This window comes from Balaenoptera musculus, chromosome 16, assembly GCF_009873245.2.
Source record: "Balaenoptera musculus isolate JJ_BM4_2016_0621 chromosome 16, mBalMus1.pri.v3, whole genome shotgun sequence".
NCBI lineage: Eukaryota > Metazoa > Chordata > Mammalia > Artiodactyla > Balaenopteridae > Balaenoptera > Balaenoptera musculus.
In genome coordinates this window covers 25,642,171-25,655,422 of record NC_045800.1, presented here as the reverse complement: position 1 = coordinate 25,655,422, position 13,252 = coordinate 25,642,171, and the positions used below count along the sequence as shown (strand labels likewise).

General features: G+C 56.2%; 1 protein-coding gene across 11 annotated transcripts in view; it reads right to left on the bottom strand.

Moving 5' to 3' along the window:
* The window catches only part of SH3PXD2A (SH3 and PX domains 2A), a 243,790-nt gene that overhangs the window by 15,981 nt on the left and 214,557 nt on the right, over positions 1-13,252 (bottom strand). For 9 of the 11 annotated variants that reach the window (XM_036828694.1, XM_036828695.1, XM_036828693.1 and 6 more), the window contains 4 exons: positions 11,081-11,164; positions 5,941-6,058; positions 1,949-2,286; positions 795-844 (listed from right to left, as the gene is read on the bottom strand). In XM_036828694.1, the coding sequence (XP_036684589.1) occupies positions 795-844; positions 1,949-2,286; positions 5,941-6,058; positions 11,081-11,164 (590 nt within the window). The remainder of the gene's footprint in view (positions 1-794; positions 845-1,948; positions 2,287-5,940; positions 6,059-11,080; positions 11,165-13,252) is intronic. The other 2 variants (XM_036828697.1, XM_036828700.1) reach the window with 1 other exon arrangement.

Below are 13,252 nucleotides of genomic sequence, written 5' to 3'. Positions count from 1 at the left end.
TGGCACTGTCCCCCTCTTATAAATAAGGAAACTGAGGCCTGTGGAGGGTAAGCAACCTGGCCAGGGGCTCGCTGTTTCTCAGTGTCAGAAATGGAGTATGCATCCATGCTTGGCAGGCCTGAAGCCCCATTCTTTCCACTGCATCCCACTGCCCCAGATGACAGTTCTTGGTTCTAGGGCTCTCGGTCTGCCACCTCTCACCCAAAGCCCCAGCACCCTGAGTGCATATCCACCTCCATAGTGGTCTGGATGCCAGGAAACCCCACCTACAGGCGCCACAGACCCCAGTAGCATTGAGCCTCTTTGAGCTTCAGCATAAACCAGTCCCTGCCATTTACCACCCTCCTCCCCAGAGAGGATGCTCACTGGTCTGCCCTGTGCCCGCCCAGGTTCTGGCATCCACTGGGCACTCCCGGGCAAGGAAGGCAAAGCTGAAAGTCTTCCAGGCTCACCTGGACAGCAGCCCTATTTCCCGCCCCTGGCAATGCCCCGGCTGGACACTCTCGCCAGCCAGTCTAAATGTTTATGTCTGCCAGTGCCGTGGCTGGGATGGATTTATTTAGCTTTGGAGTGCAGTGTGTTTTCGATTAAAAACTGTCCAGCTAGGCCCCAGGAAGGCTGGGTTCCCCAGGCTTCCCTCCCTGCCTCCAGCCCCACAAAGCTGGAAGCTCCAGCATGGCCCTGGGGAAGCTCTGGACCAACAGACTCTGCACTGAGACAGCCAATTACTGGGAGCTGCTACAGTGCACCCAGGAAAGGGAATGAGAAAGAGAGAAGAAACTGAGCACACATACCAAGCTGGACTCTCTGCGAGGTGGAGGCCTTGTCCTGAGGTTCGGGGAGCCTAGAAGAAGAAACAGGGCTTCAGAAATCGCAGCCAGACACAGTGCCTTCCCTGCCTTCCCTGGGTGTGACCTCCTGATGCTGGGAAGTTCCTGCTCTTCTCCCGCATTTATGACGAACCCATGCTCTCGGTCACCACAGGCACGATAGCTGGGCTTCTTCAGTGGAAGTGAGAGATCTTTAAGCTTCCTTAGCTGTGTTTCAAGGGGATCCGTGAACCCCCTAAAATGATGTGCACATTTCAAAATGTACAGACATAGGGGCTTTTTTCAGGGGAAAGGGTAGATAGCTTTATCAGATTTCCAAAGTTAGGAGAAGAGACCATGTCTATTTTTTGCTCACTACCAAATCCTTGGAAGCTGGCACAGTGCTAGGCAAGAGGAAGTACCCCCAAAACAGCTCCCGACTGACTGCTCAGAAGGCTTCAGGCATAAAGCTAATGTAACCAAGTTCAGAAATAAACTAAAAAACAGCTTTCCTCCAGATTTTAAGAATGGCTGGACACAAACAGAAGCTGGTCTCATAATACAGAACAGTTTAACCCTCAACCACAGGCATCCTTGCCCCAGAGATGCTAGAGATTTGGAGGGGCCAGCAGCTGGGTTTCTCCTGTACAAAAGGAGGAGATTCCGGAAGAATGCTGCTTAAAAGTGCTTGTGGAGGGAGGTACAATCACCCTTCCAAGTGTCTTAGACTTCCGGTAACTGGAAGAAGAAGGGGTAAGGCTCAGCAAGATGATCTTCTATCGGCTGTCACTCATAGAGCAGCCTTGCATCGAGGGACGCATTTCACAGCCCAGGTGACTTATCTGCAGAGTGACCATTCATGGTTCCCCACTAGAGGAGGAGGGGACGCTACCAGCTTATATATGCATGCAATTTATCTTCGGTGGAGGAGTTGGAAGGAATTGCCTTGTCCATGCTTGTGATTAGCATAAGACAAGCTGGCAAAGCGAGCCTGGGGTCAGGGGTCAGCCTACATCTCAGGAAGAGAATAATACGGGGATCATGCACACACACACCCCCACCCCAGGCTTTCCTTGCACCTCACGCCCCTTCTCTAAAGAGCTGTGTGGCAAGGACCCGGGGATCAGCGAGGCTCTTACTGATCTGGGCCCTCTGAGGGGCAATCCTGGCCACGGCTGGGGAGCCCTGGGCCAGCTTGGAGACGGTCCTCTCGGGGACACCCAGGGCGCTGCCGTTGGAAGCGTTGCAGAGGATGGGCAGGCTGATCTCCTTCTTGGTGATGGGGGCCTCTGGGCCCTCGCCTTCAGCTGGGGTGGTCTCCTTGTCCCCGGACGCCTTTTTGTTCAGCAGGTTGCTGATCTCCATGATGTTCCCGATGATCTCCACCGGGCCTGCCAGATTCTTCTTCCGTGCTGGCAGGTCATCCTTGGCTTTCTTCAGGTAGGATGCTGGTGCCCAGCCCTCTTTGCCCAGGTATCTGCAGGGAGGAGTGGGACATGGCATCATGAGAGCACCCAGTCCAGGCCCCAGGCTCCATCAGGCCTTGCCCAGGTGAGCTTTCTCTGCTGCACTCTGTAAGACACTTGGCAAAGCCACTACTCTGGAGAGAACTGGAATGAGGGCCAGTGGAAAGACATCGGGAACACCACTTCTTCCTCTCTGTCTCCTAGTTCTTTGCCTGATCCCTCTTGGTGTGGGCCCTCATTGTTTGCAACATCAGGCAAACATGGGACATTGAGATGAGAAGATTCCTCAGATGTGGGGTTGCCTAAAAGGTAGACTTTGCAATGGCCTACTACCTCACCACAGCAGAGGGCAATTCTAGAGATAAGAAATGAGAAGGTGTATAGAGTTAAATGCCCAGTCAGAAAGGGAAGTATGATCAGAGAGGTGAAGAGGCAGCATAGGTGAGAGTTAGGAAACCCGAGTTCTGGTCTATGGTACTTTGGACAAGTCCCTACCCTGGAGCTCAATTTTTTCTCTTCTGCAAAATGCTGGGATAGAGTAGCTGCAAACATTTATCCAGAAGGATAGACATATTGAGACCAACTAGGAAGACGTGTATAAAGAGTGAGTGACCAAGTGGGAAAAGTACTGGCACCACTGCAGGAGGAGCAGACAGATCAAGTTCACAGAACAAGTCCACAGACAGACCAACGCTAAAGGTGGCGTTTCAACGTAGTGGGGTAAGGATGGATTATTCAATGAGTGATTGGGGGATGACTGATGATCCAGTTAGGAAAAACAAGTGAGACTCTGGCCTTACAACCGTATAGCAAACTTAAAAATGCAAGTCATGAATATTTGCTTAGTCTTGGGGGCTGAGAAAATCTTTCTAAGTGGAACTCCAAAAGCAGAAACCATAAATGAAAAGATTAAATAAAGCACGTGACTGGATAAAATTAAAGCCTTTGGTATGGCAAAACAAAAACAAAATGAAACAAAACAAAATGAAACAAAACCAAAAACCCATAAACAGAGCAAAAGGCAAATGACAGGGCCGACTTAATTTTAGGGGATTTGCTGACTTCTGAAAACAAGTTTTTCCCTTTTTCCCTCATGGTGTTGAGCTTCTACCCAAACCCACTGAGAACTTACTTCCTGGTCCAGCAATTCCTGGCCAATGCCCTGCAGTCTGGGGTGCAATGTCCCCGCCTGCTCCCTGGCACACATCTGGCTCTCTGGAATGGCTCCTCCATGCCAGATGTCTGATAATCCCCAGCCCCCCTGCCTCCCTGATCTGACCTTGTTCTTGGGGGCTCATTAGGTAGGAGGAAAGGAAATGTGAAAGTTCAAGTTTCTAACGTGTTTGAGCTTTGCTGGAAAGTTCAGGTAGGAGGCGGCTTCTTATGTTCACGTCACATGAATGAGCAGGCAGGCTGACCCAAGCTCACCCGTCTATCCCTGTTTTGGGGCTTGGAAGGCAGACATCAGTGAACAAATGGATGGCAGTCAGGGAGCTGGCAGACAGAGCACAGAATTTCAGGGGTGGATGGAAGCAACTAGTAAAGATACCTAATCTTACATATATCAACAACCAAGGCTCAGAAAAGCAAAGCAAGTAGCAGAGGGTCACACAGCTAGCTTTTGGCAGCATCTGGCCCAGAACTTGGTGCCCTTCATCTTGGAAGAAAGATGATGAACCTGTCAGCCACTGGGAGCACCTGTGCGGAGACGGGGAGCGAGGTCTCCTGGGAGTGATGGTCAGGAATGCTCATTGTCCTGAGGGCTCCCATTCTAAACCTTGATGTGCTCCTTCGGTGTTACATGGATAAAATTAGATTCCAGACAGGGAGATGCAAGTGAATCAGGAGAGGCTGTGTGTGTTTGGGTCCAACTCTGCTCACATCTGCTTTCCAGCTCTGGAGCACGGAATGACTCCAGAGGGAAGCAAACTGGCAAAGGAGGATGGGGAGAGAGGGAGGGCGTGTGTGTGTGTGTGTGTGTGTGTGTGTGTGTGTGTGTGTGTGTGTGTGTGTGTGTGTGTGTGTGTGTGTGTGTGTGTGTGTGTGTGTGTGTGTGTGTGTGTGTGTGTGCGTGTGTGTGTGTTTGGTGGGGGTGGTGGTTGGAGAAGAAAGACGGGAAGTAAGGATCAACACAGAGCCTGGGATGCTGGGAAATGGCATATTTAAGGGGGTGTCTGGCAGCCTTCTTAAGGTGGAACCTTTTCAGCAGGGTTTTCTCGGTTGCAGCTCCCACTGGCTGAAGGGCCAGGCCATGGGGACAAGAGCTGACTAGATGAACCAACTCAGAGTGATTTTATTGGTCATTTTAGAAAACTAAAACACCCAGCAGCCTTGTAGAAAACCTCTGGGTGAGTGGTTTAGGTTAGCAGCCTGCCAGAATGTTCACTGGCCTTCCCACGCAGACTCGTGGTGGCTGGATTGTGGGCTTGGCTCTAGTTTCCATTGTTTAGAGAACATCAAAGTCTAGGGGCAGAGGATTTGGGCAAACACGTCCAGGCACACAGTCCTGTCCCACCTATCGGGACAGAAAGGGACACCTCAGCCCGCTGACTGCTGTGCACAGGGCCGGGGGCAGGGGCGACTATGTTCTGGCAGGTCACACTAAGGTTCAATCCCGTGGCCAACGACCTTCATCCTACCCGTCAGCACAGACCAATCTGAACACCACGCGGCGTGCTGTGTTCTGAGCAACTGTCTTGTGAGTGCCCCTGCCGCCTCGACCATCTGTGCCCTCTGTGGGGGACAGCTCAGAACACGCATCCTATCCACAGTGGGTCTGGGGTTCCCAGGTGTGGTGGGCTGGACAGGCGGTCCCCAGAGCCCATGACAGGGACTCTCTCTGTCATCCGGGTTACAGGCAGAGAAGAGAAACTGGGTAAAATCATCACAGCGGAGCTACTTCTAAAGGACCCAGGAACATTTCCTGGGAACAAGCCCCTCCTTGTGGGGGGTGCTAGCTGGCCTGGGAGCCCCAGGGCAGAGGGGCCTGGGGGGCAGGACTTGGTAGGGGAGAGGTGAGTGAAACCCACAGGGTTTAGTTTGCTTCCAGGAGCGTCAGGAAGCTCCCCACTCCCCTACTCACACCCCCGAATGGGTTTCTCAGCTGGGAAGTGTGATCAGGCCCAAGGAGAGGGAAGGGCAGAGCAAGAGGCCTCTGAACTAGGCCTGGGCTCAGGCCTCACTTCCGCCCCAGCTCTCTCAACCACGGGAGCCAGCCCTGCGGAGAGGAACAGCCCGGCCCGAGCCTGCATCTGTGGGCAGCAGGGGCTGCCTGCTGGGACCTCGGCAAGGCCCGTGGACGCCAGCACTGCAGGCGGCCTGAGCTGCACAGCACGCCAAGCAGCCCAAGCCGGACACAGAAAACCAAATTCAGATGTGCTGGACCCTCTTGGCGGATGCATGGGAAGGGATTGCACCACTGCCTGTGCCCCGCTGGCTGTGGCTCAGGCCCTGCTTTATGTGTCCCGGGAGGGTTTGTGCAAGATGAGCACTCTCTGTTACGGCCATTCAGCCTCGTGGTGCTAAAGCAGTCAAGCCAGGCTGTGGGTGCAAAGCTGCTGTCAGGATTTACCTGCCAGCTGGTGCCCTCAGCCACTCTGCTGCCCAGGGCCAGCCTGGGGGCCAGGGTGGCAGAGGGCACCTTGCTCCTCCGCTGGGGCTCTTACCTGATGTACCACCAGCCCTCCAGATTCTTCCGGATCACCTCCACGGTGACGCCCTTCTCAAAGCCAATCTCGTCCTTGCTTTGGCTGGTGTAAGGCTGCACAGTGACATACTTCTCCTCTGTGGGTGGTGGGGTGAAGCAAGAAAGCACAATGATTTGAGGACAGGGTACAGGTCCTCTGTCCTGCCTCCTTCTCCTCCTGGCCTGGCCTCACTTAGTTGGTGGCCAAGGTGTACTGCATCAGCCTCTGGCTTTTCCAGGAAAGGGAAGAGAAGGGATCAGGCCTCACAGCTGTGCCCTGCATGTGCCAAAGCTGGCCAGGGCCCCAGGTGGTCTTGCAAGCCCCAGGCAGCATAGAGCTGGCTCTCCCAGCCTCCCAGTCCCATAACTGCAGCCAAGCTGCTGGGGCCTGGAGTCCTCAGGGTCCCAGAAACTCCCTGGGCTGAGGGCAGGGCCACGAGGAACCTGGCCCTCCTGGGGCCTGAGTCAGGGAGTCCGAGAAAAAACCCAGGTGTCCCCTCAGTGTCTGGAGGCCTCAAGGCAAGCCCTCTCCTTCCTGAACATGCCATGCGTCCATCTATGCCCCAGACCTGCTCTCCCAGCCTGTCTCCCACCTCAAACCCTTAAACCCCTCCTCTGTCCAACCTTCTGACAGCTCCAGGGACACCTCAGCCTCCCCTGACCACTCATCTGATCACCTGATCACATAATTTCCCCGAGAGGATGCTATGGGCATGGTTATGTGCCCTGTTAAGGGTCCAGGGGCCAAACGGGTGTGGCACAGTCAGGCAGGAGCCCTGAGGGGGCTGAGTTGACCACACAGCTCGGTGAAGCCCCTCTGGGAGCTGCCTACTCTGGTCTCACGGTAGGACTGCACACCCTATTCTGTGCTCCCCAGGCACTGTGGGGAGCTGAGCAGGAGCGTGGGGGCAAGTGTTGGGGGGGTGCTGGGCAGTTTGTGTCTTCCTGGATCCCTTGGGCCCCTCTCCTGGCAGGGACCCTGTACCTCCACAGGAGTCCCTGCTCAGGCCTCCTGTCTGCTGGGGACCGGCAGACGCACAGCTGGCCAGCCACAGACACCCTGCCTCCTGGGGGGAGAGTCTCCCCAGAGGAACGGCTTGGGAAGGAACACCCAACCCCACCCATCCCCTCCGAGGAGGACGAGCGGCAGAGATTGGCACACACTCTGGGAGGGTCACCCCGAACCTGTGTTGTCCTCTCCGACCTGGATTCTCCCTGGGGGCTGAGACAGTGCCTGGCACACAGTAGGCGCTGCAAAGGGACTATGGAGTACATTGATGAGGACAAAGGTGTGTTGAGCCGGGGCACCGAGTGGGAGACTCTCTGAGCTCAAAATAGCAGGATGCTGGCACAGAACAGCTGGCTCTGAGACAGGCGCTCCCCACCCCCTCAGCTGGACCCTGCCAGGCAGCCTGGCTGAGCCCCTGGCAGTAGTGGGGGAGAGGGCAGCTGCCACCCTAACCCCCTGCTCAGGAGGGCCATCTGTTCATTCTTCCCTAGATTATCAGGGCCCTGTCTGCGGCCCTGTGCCGGGCGGAGATAGCAGCTCCCTGTGGGATGGAGGCAGCTGCCCTGCCAGGTGGCAAGGACAGAGCTGGCAGGCCGCTGGCCGAATCTGAAAAGCTGCCAAAGGGCAAAAGGTAGGTGATGCCCCACGGGAGCCTCCACAGTTCAGCACGCTCTTCTCAAATGCAAGCCTTTCTCAGCGTCAACTCGCTCCTGGAAGCTTTCAGATTCCAATCCAGCCATGCTGGGGAGAGCCGCCAAGACCGCCTGAGAACCTGGCCCTGCCAGATTCTGACTCGGGCCTTTGAGAAGGTCCGTGTTTTATAGTCCAGCCCCCTGCGCTCCCGCCTGTTCCTGGGCTTGCTCCATTTTCCAGCGGGACACCGTAAATCCTGGCCCGGGCGGTGGCCGGAGTGGCAGCGCCAGGCCCCAGGGACCCAGGGTCCTGAGGCTCGGGTGAGCCGAGGCCTGGGCTCCACATTTTGCCTTTGCTCAGTTGGGCTATTTTTAAAAGCCTGTGGTTCGTGCAGGAAGCCATCATTAAAGTTTCCCTAGGCAAAGTTACTTTTGCAGAGAAAAATTACAGCCTTTCCCTTGGGCAGATCAGAGGAGCCCTTCTCTGCCTCACGGCAGAGGCCAGGGCCTAGACTGCATCATGGGGGCCAGGCCCCAGCACCAGCCTCCCCAGTCCCCAGTGTGCGTGCTGAGGACAGAGCCCCGAGGGCCATGTAAGCGTCCTGCTTTCTCCTGCCCCTCCTGGTGGGTAGAACCAGAGACGTCCGTTTTACTCAGGAAAGCTGAGTTGCTCCTGCACCAAGCCCTCTTCATGGTGGCCCTGGGACTGATGTGAACACAGATGTCTGGGAGTTTACGCTCCCAGGAAGAGACCTGGCTGGCTTGGAGGCTCGTCCTACCCTGGCACTGTAAGTTCCAGGAGGTGAGAATTCAGAGCCCTGGTCCCAGGCAGGGCAACTCTTCCAATTGGTCTGTTTGGGGGCTCGGTTTTCTGCCACGTTTGGCTTGGATGACGAAGGTGTGGGTTACCTCTGTGTGGCCGCGTGCCCTGTGGGTCTCAGCTCCCTCCTCACAGGTTTCCCTGGGGGAAAGCAGAGGCAGTCCCTCCACTGAAGAGGGGCCACAAACCCCACCTTAGGGGGCCAGACAGGAGGATGGCGAGACTGATGGAAATGACCTTGGTGGGGGGGGAGGGGGCTGAGTCATTTGCGTTGCTTGGGGTCTCTAGAAAAGATGCCCCTTAGGAATCAAGTTGAGGGAAGGGGCCTGGGAGCTCTGGGGGGCACCTCTGGGCTTCTGGGAGGCGCTGACACCATGGTCACTCTGATATGCCCTCGAAGGATGGTTGCCACCTCACCCCAGGGAGGGCTGGCCAGGCTGCCCACGGGGTGGGTAGGTGGCTGGGGGGAGGTGGACGGGCCTGTTCTGGTTTTGGAAGCAGGGGCTGGAGAGCCCTGCAGTTTCCAAACCACAGACGCCTCCTCTTTCCAAACACTTTCCTCTCCGTCAGCAGTCTCCCTGGCTCCCCTCCCAGTCCCTACAATTTACCCAACCCCGATGCAAGAGGCCTTTTGATTCCGAAGGTCTGGTTGGCTCTGGGACTGGGGGAGTGGAGGCCCCGGGGAAGCACTGCTTTTCTCTTGTCTAGTTATATAGGACCCACTGCCTGTTCCCCCCTCGTCAGCTCGGCTATTTGCAGCGAAGTTTCTCCCAGCCAACTTCCTGCAAGTTTTTCTTGGCTGCCTGATTTAACTTAGCCCTAATTTAACTTAGAGCTAAGACTGGGAAATGATGTTGTTTAGGTCTCTTATTCAAAAGAGAGAAGTCGTGGGCCTGCATTTGCTTACATATTTGCATATGTGTGGCTGGCCATAGAATTATGCATTTAGTTGGGTATCTGTGTCTACTTACATCGTGTTATAATTGTAAATACTGTTGCCGATATACACGTGGTATAGGAGTTATGTATACGAGACTGCATATGAAGCTATACGTGTACTTGGGGGGTAGCTGCAGAGGTGTACCTATGATGTGGTTGTGTGGATAATGCATCTGTGACTGTGTAAATAATGCAAACGTGGAATGGTCTACGTGAGGTTGCATAAGTGTGTACTGTGAGTGGCTGTGTGCACGGGACCGCAGATGTGCAGCTGTGTAGGGCCTGGATGGGACAGTGTACTGTGGCCACGCCCGTGGCTCTCGGGGTTGTGTGCCGGCGGTCATGCTTCACCGACTGAAGTGTCCGAGAGTCCATGTGGTTGTGGAGACAGAGGTGTGTTTGGGGTTCAGTGTGTGATGGTGTTTGGAGCAGCTGTGGGAGGGGATGGGGACGGGCCAAACCTTCCACCCTGCTCTTTTTCCAGGCCAGTGTCCCACTCTCCTTTGCTGCCAAGGCTCAGGGCTGCTTCCCCGCCTGGCCCCCCAGCTATGCTGCCCCACCCATCCTACCTCTAGGGTGCCTTTGCTTCACATTCAGCCTGTTCTCTCTGCTTCCACGACTTGGCCCCCTGTCCTGCACCAGCACCCAGGGTCCAACCCACACTCCACCCTCAGGACAAGCCGGGCTCCTCGCAGCCAGTGCTCTGAGCCTGATGCTGAGCCAGCCACGGGTGGTGGCCACCCCTGAGTCCAGGCTTGCTGCTGCCTGGGGCTTGGGGCAGATACCAAAACAGGGTCTCACAGTCGTTCAGGAACAAGCTTTGGGGGTAGGGTGCGAGTCATGGGGCATCCCTGCTAATTCTGGAAAAGCCAATGCTTATTACACACCCTTCCGGCTGTGCCGTCACCGTCCGGAACACATACCCTCCGCTCTCCTTGAGGCAGGAGAAATGGGCCACCCACTGGCCTCGGGGCTCTGGAGGTGTTTAGAGGTTTGTTCAGAGGCCTGCCCCTAATTTGGATGTTGGAAAGGCCCTGGACTGGCAAACGTCTTGGTTCCTAATCAGCCTGTATGGCAGGCCAGGGGCTTCCCTGGAATAGTCTTGATCAGGCTCAAGCCCAACAGCTAGTGCTGGGGCCCCCAGCTGGACCTGACCCCACCATCAGAACTTGTTGAGGCTGTGCCCTGGGGCCAGGCTGTGTCTGGATTTTGCTCCTCCTCTAGTTTCCCTGGAGCTGGCTGAATGAGGAGATTGTGAGCGGCTCCTTCTTCCTACTCTGTCCCTAAGTAATTGCTAGAATAGCTCTGGCCAAGGGAACCCTTTCTCAGAGGAAGGAGGCAATGAACGGCAGGGGTGAGGGGCACGGCCCAGGCAGAGACCCATACACGCTCAGTTCTCTCAATCTGAAGCTTCAGGGTAAATGTGGCCTTTCTTAGAGTCCAGCTGCCCAAATAATCCTGTCCTAAGTCCCATGACCCCTGCCCCCAGGATGCTGGCCAAAGACAGAGCCGCCCCCATTGTCACCCCGATTCCCAAGTGGCCCCTGCGCTCCCCTCCCGCCTCCCCCCTCCCAATAGAGTAGGTGAGAGGAAAGTCTGGCTGGTGAATCTGGGTAAGGAGGCCACAGGGCAGAGAGCAGCAGAGCCCAGGAAGGAGGAGAAGTGTTAGTGAAAGAGAGACAGCAGCTATGGGTGAGGAGAAGCTGGCTCCCATCGTCACCTCGGCTGTGCTGCCTGTTGACCATCCCGCCCAGGGTCCACCGGCGATCCAGGCGCCGCAGATGGGCCTTGCGTCTCTTGGACACTGGTGTGGGAGATGGCGATGGAACACGCGGCCGACGGGAACCGGCGGAGAGAATGGACATGAGGATGAGATGGGATGGGTGGGGAAGGGATGGAGGGAGGGAAGGTTCGCACCCCCAGGGCTTCACCGCCTGGACTGAGTCCCGGTGGCACATGCCTGCTGGAGGGGCGCGGATCTGACCAGTGGCAGCGCTGGAAGGTGGGGAATAACTCAACCAAAGCCAAATTGCATAGGTTATGCCCCTGAGCCTGGGAGGGGCTAGGAATTTAGAATCCCAGTACCTGAGAGGGCAAGAGGAGCCTTGGCTCCAGCCCAGTGCAAGGACGACCCCTGGTTGCGGCCCTAGGGGGAGGACACGGCTCCCACCATTGCTGGGCAGGGATGGTTCCCAGGAGGCTGTGCCCCACTCTCCACCAGGGCTCACATCCACCTGTTCCCCTGCCCCCACTCACTCAGCAAGTCCTGCTTGTGAACCTGCCACCACGAGCCAGGCACTGCGGGTGGAAGAACAAATGTGCCCAGCAGAGACTTGGGGTCTCTTCCTTGGGGGGCTTATAACTCTCACCATCCTGGGTTGGTTTATGTCTTGGCTTTTTCAGTCACCCCCAATGGATCAAGTCTGTTGAGGGCTAAGACTCTGCATCTCTGCGTCCCCAGGGCCTGGCACGGGGCTGATCCCTCAGAAATGTTGCCGAGTGAAGCACACACACAGTAGGACGCCACAGGCCTTGGTCTGTTCCTTCCCCACATGCTACCCACTGGATTTCTGACAACGGAGGACCTGCCTCCCAGCTTTTCACTGCTCCACACTCCTTTCATCTGCACAGGTCCTCTGGCTGCTATGGACCAGCTCCACATGCCCCCCGCCTTCCTATGGGACGCCCAGGTGGATCAGGGGCCCCCAACTCCTGGCACTGCAGAAGGAGGGTGCCAGGCTGCCCAGGTCTGGGGGAGGGAGGCCAGCACTTTAGAGTCAAACTGTCCAGACACACCCGAGCCACACCCCACCAGGGCCTCCTGGGAAGTACTTATTTTTCCAGAGGGAGAAGAGTAGCCTGTTTGACCTGCTTCTTGTAAGCAGGAGGCCTGGACAAAAGGTTAGGGGTATGGGTTCAGTCCAGGCTGCACTGCCAGGTTACTGTGTCACCCTGGCAGGCTGCCATCCCTCCCCAAACCTCTGTTTCCTCATCTGTCTTTGGGGTTGACACCACCTGCCCCGGCGTGAAATAAGACAGGGACGGGACGGGCTCTGTGGAATGGAGATGAGGTCCTGTGTGAGGTCAGACCGGGAGGAACCTGGACAGCTGACCTCCTGGGGGTGTGTCCCCCTGGTTTCTCTGTGGGCAGAGGAACTTCACTTCAGCTGATGCCCAGCCTGGGGCCACCTTAGCAGTAAGTGACATTTACCCGGTTTAAACCAGGTACCAAGACCATCTCACTGGAGCCTCACAAAAGCCCCACGTAGCGGGCACTCTCCCCATTCTAGAAATGGGAGGCCAGAGGCACAGGGATGTTCAGGAACCCTCTGAGTCACACACCTGAGCGTCAAGGCGGCACGCAAATCCACGCAGTCTGGCTCTGGAGCCTGGACTCTAGACCCTGCGCCCTTTAGGCACCAACAGTGGAGAAGGCCTGGACCCTGGGGCCAGTGCCAGCCCAGGGAGAAAGGCAGGTCATTGCCGGTGGCTGCAGGGCCCAGGCAGAGACCCAGGTTCGGGTCTTGGCTCTGCCACTAACTGATCTGGGGACTCTGTGGAGGTGACACCCCTCTAGGCCTCCACTTCCTCACCTCTGAGGTGATGCGCCTCACTGAAGCACCCTGCCAATGTCGGGCCTGGACCCTCCTCATCAGCAGCGGACAAGAGGGTCTCAGCCTCCACCTCGGCCCTCCTGCCCCCTACTGAAACATTTCTGCATTCTCCACAGCACACCTGGCTTCAGGAGAAACATGAACATATGCCAGAATATCTGATAATAGAAATAAACCGAAACAGCCAATGGTCTCTTTTCTTTCTGAAGCAATGGAACATGAGCTGTTAGGGAAGCTCTGATGGGATGAAGGCTTCCAATTTCTGCCTATAGAGCTCA